Source organism: Rhinoderma darwinii, chromosome 1 (genome assembly GCF_050947455.1).
Source record: "Rhinoderma darwinii isolate aRhiDar2 chromosome 1, aRhiDar2.hap1, whole genome shotgun sequence".
Taxonomy (NCBI): domain Eukaryota; kingdom Metazoa; phylum Chordata; class Amphibia; order Anura; family Rhinodermatidae; genus Rhinoderma; species Rhinoderma darwinii.
The window spans coordinates 514,607,531-514,625,741 of record NC_134687.1 but is presented as its reverse complement, the minus strand read 5'-3'; the positions used below and the strand labels follow the sequence as shown (position 1 = coordinate 514,625,741).

Genomic DNA, 18,211 nt, shown 5'->3' with positions numbered 1-18,211 from the left:
GTAGTTATCAGCATCATAGCGACTATTAGGTTAGTTAGGAGATAGGGTATTAATAAAGTAGTGACAGATCCTCTTTGAGGATAAAAAGCTAAGCAAGTATATTACTGGTTTTAATTTAGATGACTGCCAGATTTCTACCCTTGACATCATCAGAGCTGTATAAACACTATATTTTGGAGAATAGGCAGCACAGACACTGAAGTGAACTTTCTTTAATTCCTCCTCTTTTATTTGGGGTTTTATTGGGGTGCATTTCAGATATAGGGCAGTGCTGACAGGAATTTTCATTAATGTTTTGCTTACTGCTTATTTTTGGTTTTCACTAGATGTGTACTTATACATACAAATCATATCATACACTTGTAAGGCTCTGTTTACACTGGCGACATAACTTTTGTTTTTGCCATGATGGATATAATAAATCCATTATTATACGTTTTGTGATGGATCCCATTATCTTAAAATGGGTCTGTCAAGTTTCCATTTTTCTTACTGCATAGAATATCGCAGCATGCTACGTTAATCTGGCCATCATAAAAGAACAGAAGTCTGTCAGGAAAAGAGCTAAGGCAAGTGTGAACAGAGCTTTAGAACAGCCTTGTTTGACCAAAATATTCAGTTTCTAAAAGAGTTGACATATTCATATTCAACTACTCATTCAAATCTGATACTATTCATTGGCTTTGATGTTCCATATCTTCCTTCTCAGCCTTCCATATGTCATACTGTTTCTGATACAGGCTATCCCGGAAGGTTTTCTCTACTTGTTTTGAGAATTCACGGTTCCCTTCTTCTAATGCGTTAATGAGTTTCAGTGGAAATGGTGTCTTCTCTCTTGGAAGGTAATTGTCCTTTGGTCTTACAGGAATCACCGAGTTATATTTATGGTGCATGTGAATGGAATTGATTAACGTTGCATGGGACTGAAACTCACACCAGGCTTCTCGGAGGAAGTTTTCAGTCAGTAATAGTATAGTCCAAGCTGAACCATTCACTGCATTGTCTAGGTTTTTAAGAATTTGTTGTCCTGCGGGCATTTCTGCAAATATGATGCCAGGTTTGATGTTAAATTTGTCTTGTAATATGTTCTTCACTCGCATTGCCTCTAATTCATCAATCTCTGCGTGTAAGATGACAAACTTATAAAATATGTCCTGGTCTTCTGAAGGGCTGCTCTTACTAAATAAACTTGAGTGGTTACATTTTTCTGTGATGATTTGCTTTTCACCATTCTCGGGGTCTGAGTTCGGATTTTCACATTTGCTGTTTCCCGTTGTGGCATACATTATCAGTGTCAATATTAGGTGGAATTCTGAATGAAAAACAGAAGAATTTACAGTATTTTCATATTGTTTCCTTATTACATGGACAACAACATTTTTTTGTTAACAAATTTTGATGAATATTAACACTAATTTACATATTGAAGTACCCTGAGAACATTTTTTGCCATAAAGGATTTGCCCAGGATTAGAAAAAGTATCTGATTTTATTTTACCAGAAATAGCGTCACGTCTGTCTATGGGCTGTACATGGTATTGCCGCTGATTCCCATTTCAAGGATGAGGCTGAAATGCAATACTAGAACAGACAGAGGTGGCGCTGTTTCTTGAACCTGGAAACCCTTTTAAGGCTCTACTCTGCATATTTTTTATCAATACTCTATGGGAAGGTCTTTTATCTTTGCTTTCTGACTTAACCCCCTTTAACCCCTTAATGACCAGCCTATTTTAGACCTTAATGACCAGGCCATTTTTTAAGTTTTTCCATCGTCGCATTCCAAGAGCTATAACCTTTTTATTTTTGCGTCGACATAGCTGTATAAGGTCTTGTTTTTTGCGGGACAAGTTGTATTTTTTAATAGCACCATTTTGGGGGACATATTATTTATTGATTAACTTTTATTAACTTTTATTTGGGGGGAAATAGAAAAAAACCTGAAATTTCGCCACTCTTTTTCGCGTCTTAAATCTACGTCGTTTACTGTGTGATATAAATAACACAATAACTTTATTCAGCGGGTTGTTACGATTGCAACGATACCAAATTTGTATAGTTTTTGTATGTTTTACTACTTTTACACAGTAAAAACGCTTTTTTTTCACAATTATTTGTTTTTGTGTCTCCATATTTGAAGAGCCGTAACGTTTTTATTTTTTCGCTGATGCAGTTGTGTGAGGGCTTTTTTTTTGCGGGACGACTTGTAGTTTTTATTGGTACCATTTTGGAGTAGATGCGACTTTTTGATCACTTTTTATCACATTTTTTTAAAGTTAGTATTCACAGAAAACAGCAATTTTTCCATAGTTTTTTATTAAATTTTTTACGGCGTTCACCGTGCGGGTTAAATAATGTAATACATTTATAGTCGGAGTCGTTACGGACGCGGCGATACTAAATATTTGTAACTTTTTAGCTTTATTTTGTTTTTTTAATAGTAAAGCATTTTGTAAGGGGAAAAGCTGGGTTTTTCATTTTTTTTCACATTTTTTTTTAAATTAACTTTATTAAACTTTTTTTTCACTTTTTTACTAGTCCCATTAGGGGACTATAATATGCGATTCTGCGATCGCATTTATAATACACTGTAATACTTTTGTATTGCAGTGTATTACTGCCTGTCCGTTTAACACGGACAGGCATCTGCTAGGTCATGCCAGAGGCATGATCTAGCAGGCATTCACTCCAGGCAGACCTGAGGGCCTTTATTAGACCCCCGGCTGCAATTGGAGACACAGACACTCGGCGATCGTATCGCCGGGTGTCGGTGGGGGAGAGAGGGAGCCCCCTCCCTCTCTCCAAAACCACTCAGATGCGGTGCTCGCTATTGAGCATCGCATCTGAGGGGTTAAACGGGTGAGATCGATACTAATATCGATCTCGCCCGGCAGAGCAGGGACGCTCCCAGCCCTCAGCTGCCTCTGGCAGCTGAGAGCAGGGAGATTTGACAGCTCCCTGCTCTGTTAACTTATTCCGATGCCGCGACGTAAAAAGTCTATGGCATCGGAATAAGGCCCGTTAGTGACCGACGTAGAAACACGATGGGCCGGTCACTAACCGGTTAAGGACTTTTTTATTTCCTACATTCTTGTATGAATTACTGGTCTTTGCGGGACAAGTTGTTTAGGATTTAATTTGTAATAATTAAAATTCAGTTCAATTATGAGCAGTATGCTAAAACTATATAATAATATTATTTTTTTCTAACCTGGTTTATAATTCAACGTAAATAATGCATTATCTTTATCATACAGATTGTTACGCTTATGGAGATACTAACTATGAATACGTTATGGACTATTTTCCAAAAAGACTCATTTTGTTTTGTCTACCACTGTGTGTGTGTGTGTGTGTGTGTGTTTGTGTGCGTGTGTGTGTGTGCAGAAGTGGGGAAAACTAAATGGGCTTTATGTGCAAGCTAAGCTATGTAGTAAGGGTATGTTCACACGCCCTATTTACGGACGTAATTCAGGTGTTTTACGCCTCGAATTGCGCCAAAAAAAACGTCTCCAAACCGTCTGCAAACATCTGCCGATTTAATTCAATGGGTCTTATGGTGTTCTGTGCAGACGGGGTCTTTTTTACGCGCCGCTGTCAAAAGACGGCGCGTAAAAAGACGCCCGCCTCAAAGAAGTGCATGTCACTTCTTGAGACGTAATTGGAGCTGTTTTTCATTGACTCCAATGAAAACCAGCTCCAATTACGTCCGTAAAAGACGCCGCAAAAAACACGTGCACTTGTCAAAACGTCTGAAATTCAGGAGCTGTTTTCGCCTGAAAACAGCTCCATAATTTCAGACGTAATTGGCGTTGCCGTGTGAACATACCCTAATAGTTGTGGACTCTAAATATTATTTTAGTGCAGATGAGGGTTCTTAGGCAGAACAGCTGGAAAACTAAATTCAGTAAAAATATTTAACAGGACAGGAATTTTAAATTTCCAACAATAATATATAAGGGAATTAGGGTTTGTGCAATTCCCTTTTATTTTATTCTATTTTATTAAATTTACTTATATAACGAAGTTGGTTATAAATTTAGCTGTAGGTGTACAGCACAAATTCAATTGTATTATATGTTCACGTGCCTCACATAACTGCTGGACATGACACATCACTCAGGAAGACATGTCACGTGCAACTGCAGAATTTTTTTTCATTTTTAAAGGAAGCACTTTAAGTATTTCCAGAAAAAGCTTGATATCAATGCATTCTGTGAAAAAAAAATTGTAACACTATTTAGTAATGTAAAGAAGAGCTTCGTAAAGCAATGTTTTCAATGCATTGATAACTATGTTTGCTATACCATCTGTCATTACTTGCCATGCTAAAATAATACATACAAGCCCTAGCTATAGCTGGCACATCCAAGTTCGGGACCCGGCCGAGGTGAGTGGAAGTGAGCGCTGGCGTCTCCTGAGGAGGAGACTGGGGCCAGCGCTCGTAGACCCATGTCTGCAGCCGTCAGAAGGAGAGTGAACCTGACGGCCCGCAGCCACGGACATGACACACGGCTTTCCTAGGCATATTGTGTTTGATTGGGGGGTTCAGTTCACCTCGAAGTTCTGGAGAGCCCTCTGCTGACTCCTCTGTGTGAAGTTGGACTTTTCCTCAGCCTACCATCCTCAGTCCAATGGTCAAGTTGAGAGGATCAACCAAATCATGGAGAACTACCTACGACACTTCATCTCAAAGCAACATGATGACTGGGTGCAGCTTCTTCCTTGGGCCGAGTTCTCGTATAATAATCATACTAGCGAGTCCACAAGAAATACACCATTCTTCATAGTTTACGGCCAACACCCACGACGCCCTCTTCCGTTGTCCGTTATGTCCCAAGTGCCCACAGCTGATTCTGCTTTTAGAGACTTCCTGCGGATCTGGCACCAGACCTGATCCTCCATTCTGCTGGCGGTGGACCGCATGAAACGTAAGGCAGACACAAGGAGATGAGAACCTCCCCAGTTTTCTCCAGGTACCAAGGTCTGGCTGTCCTCCATAAATATCCGGCTGAGGGTGCCATCTTACAAGTTTGCTCCCAGGTTCCTCTGACCCTTCTAGATCTTGCAACAGATTAACCCAGTCTCCTACAAGTTTCGGCTGCCACCTACCCTCCCGGAACCCCAACTCCTTTCATGTTTCTCTCCTGAAACCTGTGGTCCTGAACCGCTACTCTAAGACTCTTCACCCTGCAGTTGCCCCCAGCGGTTCTTCCGAGATATTTGAGGTTAAGGAGATCCTGGACACCAAAAAAGTAAGAGGAAGAACCTTTTATTTAGTAGATTGGAGGGGTTTTGGTCCAGAAGAGATGTCCTGGGAGCCAAAAGAGAATCTCAATGCTCCTACCCTCATTAAGAAGATTCTCTCTCGTTCTGGTCCCAAGAGGAGGGGGCGTAAGAGGGGGGATACTGTAACGTCCATGGTCGCTGACCACAAACTCCTTCCATCTGGTCCACGCCCTTCTCTCCAGAGATGTCTACACGTACGGCCATCCTGTTCCATAGTGACCACCAGGGTGCGCTCGCGAGCTCAGTCCAGACTTAAGGAGCCAAAGCGCACACAGGTTGGAGATTGAGCTGATTGCTCCCAGAGCACCCTGGACTATAAGAAAGGCTGTGCCCCTCCCTGCAATGCCTGAGCCTTGTTGTCATTATCCTAGTATGTCTATGCAAACGGTCTCCTAGTGGTTTCCTGTTCCCAATGATCACCGTTCCTGCTACCTGTAACCTGTATGCCGTGCTATCCTGGTCAAGTGCCGTCTCGAGCTGAAGTCGTTCTGTGTTGTGTACGACGCCTGTCCTGCTACGCCACGCCTGGCGACTGCCTGCTGCCTAGTCCCAGCCGAGCATGTCTAGCTACTGTCTGAGCTACCACAGGCACACTATACGAACTATAGATTGTTACCTGTGTCCTGTTGGCCAGCTGCCATACCGTCAAGGCGGTACAGCCCAGTGGGTCCACATACCCAACGTGACACTTTTGCACAGTAACAGAGAGAAATATGTCAATCAATGGCTGGAGGGTGGGTGATCCGTGAATATCAATGGACTCCAGGCCGCCACTGTTGGCCACGTGCTGCAAAGATAACATGTAATTTCTCAAAAACGATTGCATATTAACAAATAAGTGACAGACTACTGAAATCAGTGTGTATGTCACTACTTTATGCTTCCCTGAGACAGGACAGCATAAAAATCTGACAGATCTGATTTAAAGAGGATCTGTCACTAGTATAGTAATGCCCTATCTCCTAGCTAATCTAATAGGCGCTGTCATACTGATAATGCTGAAAATTGTGTCCCAAAACTTTTATTATTTTAAAAGTTATGAGCTTTTATTGTACATATGTAAATGAGCCTTTATTAGCGATTCTCCTGAGATGGAGCTATCTCACAGCCTCTGACGCTGTCTAATCAGCTTGAAGCGGCTTCATACAAAGTATGAGACACATTCTAGAGGGAAGGGGGATCACTTCAAACAGCCATATCTCGGGTTCTAGTGGCATATGAAAGAGGCGTGTAATGACGGGGGTGGGGAGACAGACAAGTGAGCCCTAATCTACACGCCACTCAGTCCCTGCCTAATTGCAACGACCCGCCCTAGGCGACGGGGTACAACTGGGCGACGGTCCCTACGCTCAATAAGTGCACGACAGACAAACAGACAAGGGTACACAGAGCTAGGGGGAGAAAGGGGCAGTTGCCCACGGCAACACCGTGAGCAAATAGAGAAGTGAACAAGCCGAGTCAAACCAGGAGAGTACGAGGTGCCAAACGCAGAGCAGGAGAGTAGTGAACAAGCCGAGTCAAACCAGGAGTGAACGAGGTACCAAACGCAGAGCAGGAGAGTAGTCAGCAAGCCGGGGTCAATATGAAGCAAGGACAATAGTACAAGAAGCTGCAGCAGGGCCAGGAAACCAAACGAGAAGAATCACAAGCAAAGGAGGAACAGGAAAGGCAGGTATAAATAGACAGAGGGCGGGAGCTAGCTCCATCTGGCCAGGCTGTGATAGGTTCTCCCACTCCTAAGCCTGCCACCCTGAGTGGTGGAAGATGGAGTCAGTCTCACAGACATAGAAGCAGGTGCAGACTGATTATCTATGGGCGTTAACCCCGAAGCTGTGCCTGGCAGATCCTTTACAGTACCCCCCCTTTTATGAGGGGCCACCGGACCCTCTCTAAGTGGACCTGGTTTACTGGGGAAACGAAGGTGAAACCTCCTGACCAATATCCCAGCGTGAACATCCCGAGTGGGTACCCAAGTCCTCTCCTCAGGCCCGTATCCTCTCCAATGGACCAGGTACTGGAGGGAGCCTTGGACCATCCTGCTGTCCACAATCTTGGCCACCTCGAATTCTACCCCCTCAGGGGTGAGAACAGGGACCGGAGGTTTCCTCGAGGGAGCCAAGGACGGGGAGCAGCGTTTAAGGAGGGAGGCATGGAACACGTCGTGTACTCGAAAAGATGGGGGCAACTCCAGTCGGAAGGAGACAGGATTGAGGACTTCAATGACCTTGTACGGCCCTATAAACCGGGGAGCAAACTTCTTGGACGGGACCTTAAGGCGCAAATTTTTAGACGATAGCCACACCAGATCCCCGACCATAAGCAAGGGGTTAGCAGAACGTTTTCTATCTGCCTGAGTTTTTTGTATGCTCTGGGACGCCTCTAGGTTCTTCTGAACCTGAGCCCAGACTGTGCACAGTTCTCGATGAACGACCTCTACCTCGGGATTGTTGGAACTACCAGGTGAAACGGAAGAGAACCGTGGATTAAACCCAAAATGGGGAGACCCCTGACGAGTTACTGACCCGGTTATTAAGGGAAAATTCGGCGAGGGGAATGAATGAGACCCAATCATATTGACAGTCAGAGATAAAACACCTTAAATATTGTTCTAGAGACTGATTAGTCCTCTCAGTTTGGCCATTAGTTTCAGGATGGAAGGCAGAGGAGAAGGACAGATCAATCTCCAACTTTTTACAGAAAGCTCTCCAAAACAATGAAACAAATTGTACCCCTCTATCAGAAACAATATTGACAGGGACCCCATGGAGATGCAGGATGTGTTTGACAAACAAGGTAGCTAACGTCTTAGCATTGGGTAGTTTCTTGAGGGGCACAAAATGGCACATCTTACTGAAGCGGTCTACCACAACCCACACCACCGACTTGCCTTGAGATGGAGGCAAATCGGTGATAAAATCCATGGAGATATGGGTCCAAGGTCTCTGGGGAATGGGCAAAGAACATAGTAAGCCCGCTGATCGGGACCTGGGAGTCTTGGACCTAGCACAAACTTCACAAGCGGCGACGTAGTCCTTAACGTCTTAAGCAACCCAGGCCACCAATAGTTTCTTGCAATGAGGTGCTTGGTACCCAGGATGCCTGGATGGCCAGATAGTGCAGAGTCATGATTTTCCCTAAGTACCCTTAGCCGGAATTGCAGGGGAACAAACAGCTTGTTCTCAGGAAGGCTCCCGGGAGCTAAACCTTGATCAGCCGCAATTTCAGAGACTAAATCAGAATCAATAGCGGAAATGATTATACCTGGAGGCAAAATACAAGCAGGATCTTCCTCCGAAGGAGGGCTGGCCATGAAGCTACGTGACAGTGCATCCACCTTAACATTTTTAGACCCAGCCCTATAGGTAACCACAAAGTTGAATCTGGTAAAAAATAACGCCCATCTAGCTTGTCTCGGGTTTAGCCTCTGGGCAGATTCTAGGAAAACCAGATTCTTGTGGTCGGTAAGGACCGTTACCTGGTGCCTAGCCCCCTCCAGGAAGTGGCGCCACTCTTCAAATGCCCATTTAATGGCTAAGAGTTCGCGGTTGGCAATATCATAGTTACTCTCAGTGGGTGAAAACTTCCTGGAGAAGTAGGCACAGGGACGGAGATGGGTGAGGGACCTGGTACCCTGGGACAAGACAGCCCCCACTCCCACCTCGGACGCGTCAACCTCCACGATAAATGGCTCCATTTGGTTGGGCTGAACCAGCACCGTGGCCGAGATAAAGCACTTCTTAAGGACCTCAAAAGCCTGGACAGCCTCAGGAGGCCAGTGGAGGAGATCAGCACCTTTGCGAGTGAGATCCGTAAGAGGCTTAGCGATGACCGAGAAGTTAGCAATAAACCTCCTGTAATAATTAGCGAACCACAGGAAGCACTGTAACGCCTTCAGGGAGGCAGGTTGGACCCATTCCGCAACAGCCTGGACCTTGGCAGGGTCCATGCGGAATTCATGAGGAGTGAGGATTTGGCCCAAAAATGGTATCTCCTGCACCCCAAACACACATTTTTCGGTCTTCGCAAACAGTTTGTTTTCTCGAAGGACCTGGAGCACCTTCCTGACATGCTCAATGTGGGAGGACCAGTCCTTGGAAAACAGAAGTATGTCATCAAGGTACACTACAAGAAATACATCCAGGTAGTCTTTTAAAATCTCATTTATGAAATTCTGGAAGACCGCGGGAGCAATACACAACCCAAAGGGCATGACGAGGTATTCGAAATGACCTTCGGGCGTGTTAAACGCAGTCTTCCACTCATCCCCCTCTTTGATGCGGATAAGGTTATACGCCCCCCGTAGATCAAACTTAGAGAACCATTGGGCCCCCTGAACCTGATTAAAGAGATCAGGAATCAGAGGAAGGGGATACTGGTTCCTTACAGTGACCTTATTCAAGCTTCGGTAGTCAATGCATGGCCTAAGACCACCATCCTTCTTCCCTACGAAGAAGAAGCCAGCACCTACCGGAGAAGTAGAGGGGCGAATGTAGCCCTTGGCCAGGCATTCCTGGATATACTCTCTCATGGCTTCACGTTCGGGACAAGAGAGTTTAAATATCCTACCCTTACGGCGCTTAGCTCCTGGTACCAAATTGATTGCGCAATCATATTCTCTATGAGGAGGTAACACTTCGGAGGCCTCCTTAGAGAAAACATCGGCGAAGTCCTGAACAAATTCAGGTAGCGTGTTCACCTCCTCAGGGGGAGAAATAGAATTAACAGAAAAACATGACGTCAAGCATTCATTACCCCACTTGGCAAGGTCCCCAGAATTCCAGTCAAATGTAGGATTATGCAACTGCAACCAGGGAAGGCCTAAAACCAAATCGGACGATAATCCCTGCATTAACAGTACAGAGCACTGCTCCAAATGCATGGAGCCAACAAGGAGTTCAAAAACAGGGGTATGCTGTGTAAAATAACCATTAGCAAGAGGAGTGGAGTCGATACCCACTACCGGGACAGGTTTAGGCAAATCAATCAAAGGCATAGCTAGAGACATAGCAAGGACAATAGTACAAGAAGCTGCAGCAGGGCCAGGAAACCAAACGAGAAGAATCACAAGCAAAGGAGGAACAGGAAAGGCAGGTATAAATAGACAGAGGGCGGGAGCTAGCTCCGTCTGGCCAGGCTATGATAGGTTCTCCCACTCCTAAGCCTGCCACCCTGAGTGGTGGAAGATGGAGTCAGTCCCACAGACATAGAAGCAGGTGCAGACTGATTATCTATGGGCGTTAACCCCGAAGCTGTGCCTGGCAGATCCTTTACAAGGCGATTCTGATCTTTCATATGACACCAGGATCGCAGTTCTAGCTGAGACACAACCAGAGAAATCACCAGTTGAATACACAGTCGCGAATGGAAGCTGTATACTATATGATCACTCTGTGTTCCTGGGCAGGGAAGGGGGAGAAGCTGTATGCTGATTGGACAGCGTCATACAGAAAACATTACACTGCCCAGAATGAAAAGAAAGAGTCACCTCCCATTTGGCAAGTATAGCCACATTAGCATATTTAGAAAAATGCTTATAACTTTACAAATATTTTTTTTTTTTTAAAACAAATTACACTGTAGTTATCAGCATCATAGCGACTATTAGGTTAGTTAGGAGATAGGGTATTAATAAAGTAGTGACAGATCCTCTTTGAGGATAAAAAGCTAAGCAAGTTTATTACTGGTTTTAATTTAGATGACTGCCAGATTTCTACCCTTGACATCATCAGAGCTGTATAAACACTATATTTTGGAGAATAGGCAGCACAGACACTGAAGTGAACTTTCTTTAATTCCTCCTCTTTTATTTGGGGTTTTATTGGGGTGCATTTCAGATACAGGGCAGTGCTAACAGGAATTTTCATTAATGTTTTGCTTACTGCTTATTTTTGGTTTTCACTAGATGTGTACTTATACATACAAATCATATCATACACTTGTAAGGCTCTGTTTACACTGGCGACATAACTTTTGTTTTTGCCATGATGGATATAATAAATCCATTATTATACGTTTTGTGATGGATCCCATTATCTTAAAATGGGTCTGTCAAGTTTCCATTTTTCTTACTGCATAGAATATCGCAGCATGCTACGTTAATCTGGCCATCATAAAAGAACAGAAGTCTGTCAGGAAAAGAGCTAAGGCAAGTGTGAACAGAGCTTTAGAACAGCCTTGTTTGACCAAAATATTCAGTTTCTAAAAGAGTTGACATATTCATATTCAACTACTCATTCAAATCTGATACTATTCATTGGCTTTGATGTTCCATATCTTCCTTCTCAGCCTTCCATATGTCATACTGTTTCTGATACAGGCTATCCCGGAAGGTTTTCTCTACTTGTTTTGAGAATTCACGGTTCCCTTCTTCTAATGCGTTAATGAGTTTCAGTGGAAATGGTGTCTTCTCTCTTGGAAGGTAATTGTCCTTTGGTCTTACAGGAATCACCGAGTTATATTTATGGTGCATGTGAATGGAATTGATTAACGTTGCATGGGACTGAAACTCACACCAGGCTTCTCGGAGGAAGTTTTCAGTCAGTAATAGTATAGTCCAAGCTGAACCATTCACTGCATTGTCTAGGTTTTTAAGAATTTGTTGTCCTGCGGGCATTTCTGCAAATATGATGCCAGGTTTGATGTTAAATTTGTCTTGTAATATGTTCTTCACTCGCATTGCCTCTAATTCATCAATCTCTGCGTGTAAGATGACAAACTTATAAAATATGTCCTGGTCTTCTGAAGGGCTGCTCTTACTAAATAAACTTGAGTGGTTAGATTTTTCTGTGATGATTTGCTTTTCACCATTCTCGGGGTCTGAGTTCGGATTTTCACATTTGCTGTTTCCCGTTGTGGCATACATTATCAGTGTCAATATAAGGTGGAATTCTGAATGAAAAACAGAAGAATTTACAGTATTTTCATATTGTTTCCTTATTACATGGACAACAACATTTATTTTTTAACAAATTTTGATAAATATTAACACTATTTTACATATTGAAGTAACCTGAGAACATTTTTTGCCATAAAGGATTTGCCCAGGATTAGAAAAAGTATCTGATTTTATTTTACCAGAAATAGCGTCACGTCTGTCTATGGGCTGTACATGGTATTGCCGCTAATTCCCATTTCAAGGATGAGGCTGAAATGCAATACTAGAACAGACAGAGGTAGCGCTGTTTCTTGAACCTGGAAACCCTTTTCAGGCTCTACTCTGCATATTTTTTATCAATACTCTATGGGAAGGTCTTTTATCTTTGCTTTCTGATTTAACCCCCTTTAAGGACTTTTTTATTTCCTACATTCTTGTATGAATTACTGGTCTTTGCGGGACAAGTTGTTTAGGATTTAATTTGTAATAATTAAAATTCAGTTCTATTATGAGCAGTATGCTAAAACGATATAATAATATTTTTTTTTTCTAACCTGGTTTATAATTCAACTTAAATAATGCATTATCTTTATCATACAGATTGTTACGCTTAGGGTATGTGCACACGCTAGCTGTCATTTACGTGTGAAAAGACAGACTGTTTTCAAGAGAAAACAGCTGCCTCGTTTCACACGTAAATGCTCCTCCTCGCATTTTGCGAGCCGTCTGAGACGCTCGTAAATCTTGAGCTGTGCTTCATTGAGTTCAATGAAGAACAGCTCAAATTACGTGGCAAAGAAGTACCCTGCACTTCTTTGCCGAGGCAGTCCCTTTACGCGTCGTCGTTTGACAGCTGTCAAACGACGAAGCGTAAATTACAGGTCGTCTGCACAATACGTGGGCAAACCCATTCAAATGAATGGGCAGATGTTTGCCGACGTATTGTAGCCCTATTTTCAGGCGTAAAACGAGGCATAATACGCCTCGTTTACGCCTGAAAATAGGTCGTGTGAACCCAGCCTTATGGAGATACTAACTATGAATACGTTATGGACTATTTTCCAAAAATACTCATTTTGTTTTGTCTACCACTGTGTGTGTGTGTGTGTGTGTGTGTGTGTGTGTGTGTGTGTGTGTGTGTTTGTGTGTGTATACAGTGTGTGTGTGTGTGTGTGTGTGTGTGTGTGTGTGCAGAAGTGGGGAAAACTAAATGGGCTTTATGTGCAAGCTAAGCTATGTAGTAAGGGTATGTTCACACGCCCTATTTACGGACGTAATTCAGGTGTTTTACGCCTCGAATTGCGCCCCAAAAAAGTCTCCAAACCGTTTTTTTTTACGCGCTGCTGTCAAAAGACGGCGCATAAAAAAACGCCCGCCTCAAAGAAGTGCATGTCACTTCTTGGGACGTAATTGGAGCTGTTTTTCATTGACTCCAATGAAAACCAGCTCCAATTACGTCCGTAAAAGACGCAGCGAAAAACACGTGCACTTGTCAAAACGTCTGAAATTCAGGAGCTGTTTTCGCCTGAAAACAGCTCTGTAATTTCAGACGTAATTGGCGTTGCCGTGTGAACATACCCTAATAGTTGTGGACTCTAAATATTATTTTAGTACAGATGAGGGTTCTTAGGCAGAACAGCTGGAAAACTAAATTCAGTAAAAATATTTAACAGGACAGGAATTTTAAATTTCCAACAATAACATATAAGGGAATTAGGGTTTGTGCAATTCCCTTTTATTTTATTATATTTTATTAAATTTACTTATATAACGAAGTTGGTTATAAATTTAGCTGTAGGTGTACAGCACAAATTCAATTGTATTATATGTTCACGTGCCTCACATAACTGCTGGACATGACACATCACTCAGGAAGACATGTCACGTGCAACTGCAGAATTTTTTTTAATTTTTAAAGGAAGCACTTTGTTAAGTATTTCCAGAAAAAGCTTGATATCAATGCATTCTGTGAAAAAAAAATTGTAACACTATTTAGTAATGTAAAGAAGAGCTTCGTAAAGCAATGTTTTCAACGCATTGATAACTATGTTTGCTATACCATCTGTCATTACTTGCCATGCTAAAATAATACATACAAGCCCTAGCTATAGCTGGCACATCCAAGTTCAGGTATTTTGATTTCTTTGTAAATCTTTGACATTTGGCTCAAAATTTATTTTTGAGTAAGATGTTTTATATAAAAGACCCATTTAGACTTTTGGTTGGTATGGGATGACCTGTATCCTTTATCCATGTCCCTTGATGTCAATCTCTGACAGCAATATAGGGAACTAAATTATGAGATTGTGGTGCAAGAGAGCCATTTGATTATTTTCTGCAAGTCTCTTTTTTGTCCTTTTGCCAGAGTGGACATCTGACCAGACACGCCGACCTGCATCAGTACATAGACTATGCAAACTACAGAACAGAAGAGGCTTGCAGCTTGTAGGTGAGATGAGAACCAGAACATACCAGTTAAATAACCACTACTGGTACACTGTGTGAAGCATTGTATGGAGCACATGGTTATGGTCTATTCATATAAGCACTGTATGAAATTGTTTATCTGGACACCGTGTGGCTATATTAATATCGGCACTGCATGTATTATTTAACCGGCCACTGTATAATACTGTCACAAACAGCGCTGCTGTTGCTCACCTCTCCAAACTTCAGTGTCCTTTCTCTCGCTTCCTCACGGCAGTTGCACTATGTCACTAGACGACCGGTGTTCGCTGCTAGTATCACTAATAAAACACCATCTGACCTTACTGGCATCCTTAATCACTGGTATGCTTCTTTAAAGGAACAGTGTTACCACAATTTTTTTTTTAATATGTTAAAGATGTTAGTGCTTTATTAAAAACGTTTGGATTAATTTGTGTGTTTGTGTGTTACTTTTTCTTATTTTTACACTTTTTCTTCCCTATGGGGGCTGCCATTTTTTTTCCCATTTCTGTATGTGTCGATTAACGACACATACAGACATGGAATACGGCAGCTCCAGTCCCATAGGGACTGCGAACGGGGCCCGTTCCATCCACTTCAATGTACGCCGTCTGTGTGGGAACGGCGCATGCGCCGCTCCCACACAGTCCAATTTGAAATGTGCGCCGTCCGGCGCCATTTTCCTGTGGACCGGAAGTCGCGGCCGGACAGTAAGATTACTACTTCCAGTCGCGGCTTCCGGACTTGTGCACTTGGACCAGCGGCAGCAGACGGAGCGGACAGGCCGGAGGGAGCCGCGGCGGCAGGAGCAGGTAAGAGATTTCTATGTATGTTCGTGTTTGTGTGTGTTTACTACTGTATGTAAACCTTCTACACTGTGTGTTAGCTCAAAAAATGGCGACACACAGTGTAGGAGGTTAGACCGTTCAATCCCCTCGTTTATCCCGGCACTAGCCAGGATAAAGGAGGGGGGGATGCTGAGAGATCACTAGAGCGAGGGCTTTTTACCCAATTTTGCAGCATAAAGCAATGTGGTTGCTTTACCACATGCAATGCTGCAATTTTGGGAATGGCTCCATCTAGTGACCAGCAATGGGAAATATTATAAATTAGAATCCAATTGAATCCAATTTATAATATTTCCTGACTCGTGAAAAAAAAAAAAAAATAGAACAATGTTTAATCACCTATACACTAATTGTTTAACTAAAAAAAAAAAAAATCATGTTTTGCTGCCAACACATTCCCTTTAAAGTCTATGGGCTTGTGAGCACACCCTGATTCAGCTCTCTAATGGTTAAAACGTGCACCACCTCCATCATCCAGCTTTATAAGGCTACTTAAGTCCCCCTCTCCCTTCCCTCTGGGCCAGAGCAATTTGGTTTGTTTGTTCCTCGTGCTTTGCATTCGAGTATTACTGTTTTAGATTCTCTGATATTGACACGGTCTGTTTCCTGACTTAATTTATTGTCTGTTGCCTCCCCTGACCTTCTGCCAGTCATTCCTTGCTGGCACTACTCTGCCTACCCTGACCTTCTGCAGGTTTCACTGAATTGTAATCATACTCCGCCTGCCTAGATCTTTGCCTGCCTGACCAAGTTTACCGGCTTATCTCAAGTTATCGCTGACACGTCAGCCGATGCTAACGGCAACTACTCCGGGAGTAATAACCTGAGGGTTCTCATCAGCTAAGTCCAGATCCCTGTATAGGTGTGAAAAGATGACTTGGGAATACCTTAGGCTCCATGCACATGATCGTATTTTCATCTATCCGTAAATACTGTCCGTAAATACAGATCCGAGGTCATTCGTAACTCATCCGTATATACGGAAGGGTGTTCGTAAATACATTCTGTATTGCATCCGTATTCGATCTGTATATACGTATCCGTAAACAAAAAAGAGGGAGGCTGCAAAGGATGTCACCAACATGTTGCATAGCAATACTTCCGGAAATACGGACGGTTTACGGATGCACATCCGTAGCCATCCGTATTTACGGAAGCACCCATAGGCTTCTATGGGAGAGTCCGTGCCGTAATTACGGACAAGAATAGGACAGGTTCTATAATTTTTTCAGCACGGACACCCATCTGTAGAAATACTAAAAGGTGTCTGTGGCTAATAGAAATGAATGGGTCCGTAATTATGGTCCATAATTAAAGTCCGTAATTACGGATGAAATATACGGTCGTGTGCATGGGGCATTAGACTCAGCTTTTTAGACTAACTCCAAGCCTAATCCATTAGCAACACAGAGGGTTTACACCTCCATATTTTGGCTTCATGACAAATACTATTTGTCTGGTGCTGTATTATGCGGTTTATCTGGAAACAGTATGGCACTAGCTGTGTACTGTATGGCACTATGGCCACCCTCTCTTTCTCTCTCCCTTGACCATCATGTACAGTACATACACTGTATGTATTTGGGTTCCCTAGTAACATACGGTTTATTCACAATATTTTAATAGTCTCATTCTACAGTATATATTTTAGTAAAAATAATTTGCGTTGATGTGCTGCAAGCATCTCTCCATCATCTGAATAGGGAATCTGTTAAAAATGTGAGTCCTAAGCCTTAGTTGTTACCACATATTCGGTATAATCATGTGCACTATAGCAAAAGTAGCAAGTGGTAGAATGCTCTAGGATAGAGCTGTCCGTCTCACAATTTGCAAAAAAGCTAGGTAGCAATAGAAAGGGATATCTACTTCTCTAGTGAATTGTAGGTTCATTAAAAGCAGCTTTCTAACATATACTTATCTTTGGATTCAAACCTTCCAAGTAGGAGTGACCTAAAGATAATCTTCCAGAACAGTAGTGATTTCAGACTCCTTTCCCTTGCTCTGTGAGTTCATTGGCAGAATTTAAGCACTATTTTTGGGAGCCTGAAGTCTGCCTATGGAAAAGCGATTTTGATAATAGGTATATATTAGTACAAACCGCTGCATAGTAAAGGATCCTTATAAGGCAGGTGGTGCTAGCTGGGTTAGTGGATGGGAACTATATGTGATGTCTATTTTTCTGTAATACAATATTTGATGGCTGTGTTCCCCCTCCCTCTTTTTTTAGGCTTGCACTATTTTTCTTTTGTGATCTAATGCATCTGATGAGGTATGCAGGATATTAGATATTTTGTAAGAACTTTTCAACGCCTGAAGCCTGGCTCCAGAGGGCTAGAGTGGTATGCTAGGGGATTTTTAAGGGTCGTGGTACATCATCCCCATTTACATGTTTTATGGGCGTATTACTGTTTAGATCCATATGAACCGCGTTGGTCCAATACTATGGCACATGGATTGATTATATATCTGTCCTTTGAGCCATATGGTGCCGTCAGTAGAGGATCTATTCCTACCATAATTGGATGGTGTTGCTCTCCCTACTAGGGTCATAGGAGTCTATTAAACGCCGATGTTCTTTGGGGTTTGATTACGTTGGATTTAATTCCACACACCTTATAATTCTCAGTAAATAGTTTCCATATATTTTGGCCTATGACAATGGATATTTAGTAATATGCTCTAATTCTTGGCCTTCTGAAAAGAATACATCTAATATTTTATTAGCCCGGATATGTAGGCTTGGTGCCACTATAGA

General features: G+C 42.6%; 2 protein-coding genes across 2 annotated transcripts in view; both read right to left on the bottom strand.

The window, feature by feature from the left end:
- Window positions 1-248: 248 nt before the first annotated feature.
- Window positions 249-18,211, bottom strand: part of LOC142659893 (TIR domain-containing adapter molecule 2-like) — a 31,375-nt gene continuing 13,412 nt past the window's right edge. Inside the window, exon 2 of the mRNA XM_075836447.1 lies at window positions 249-1,312. Coding sequence (XP_075692562.1) covers window positions 675-1,286 — 612 coding nt within the window. The 5' untranslated portion in view covers window positions 1,287-1,312 and the 3' untranslated portion in view covers window positions 249-674. The remainder of the gene's footprint in view (window positions 1,313-18,211) is intronic.
- On the bottom strand, window positions 11,070-12,166 carry LOC142659900 (TIR domain-containing adapter molecule 2-like). Its single transcript, XM_075836460.1, has one exon. The coding sequence runs from the start codon at window positions 12,146-12,148 to the stop codon at window positions 11,537-11,539; it is 612 nt and encodes a 203-aa protein (XP_075692575.1). The 5' UTR covers window positions 12,149-12,166; the 3' UTR covers window positions 11,070-11,536.

Excerpts from the sequence above, each read along its gene's own strand:
- LOC142659900 (XM_075836460.1), bottom strand. The coding sequence starts at position 12,148 with ATGTATGCCACAACGGGAAACAGCAAATGTGAAAATCCGAACTCAGAC.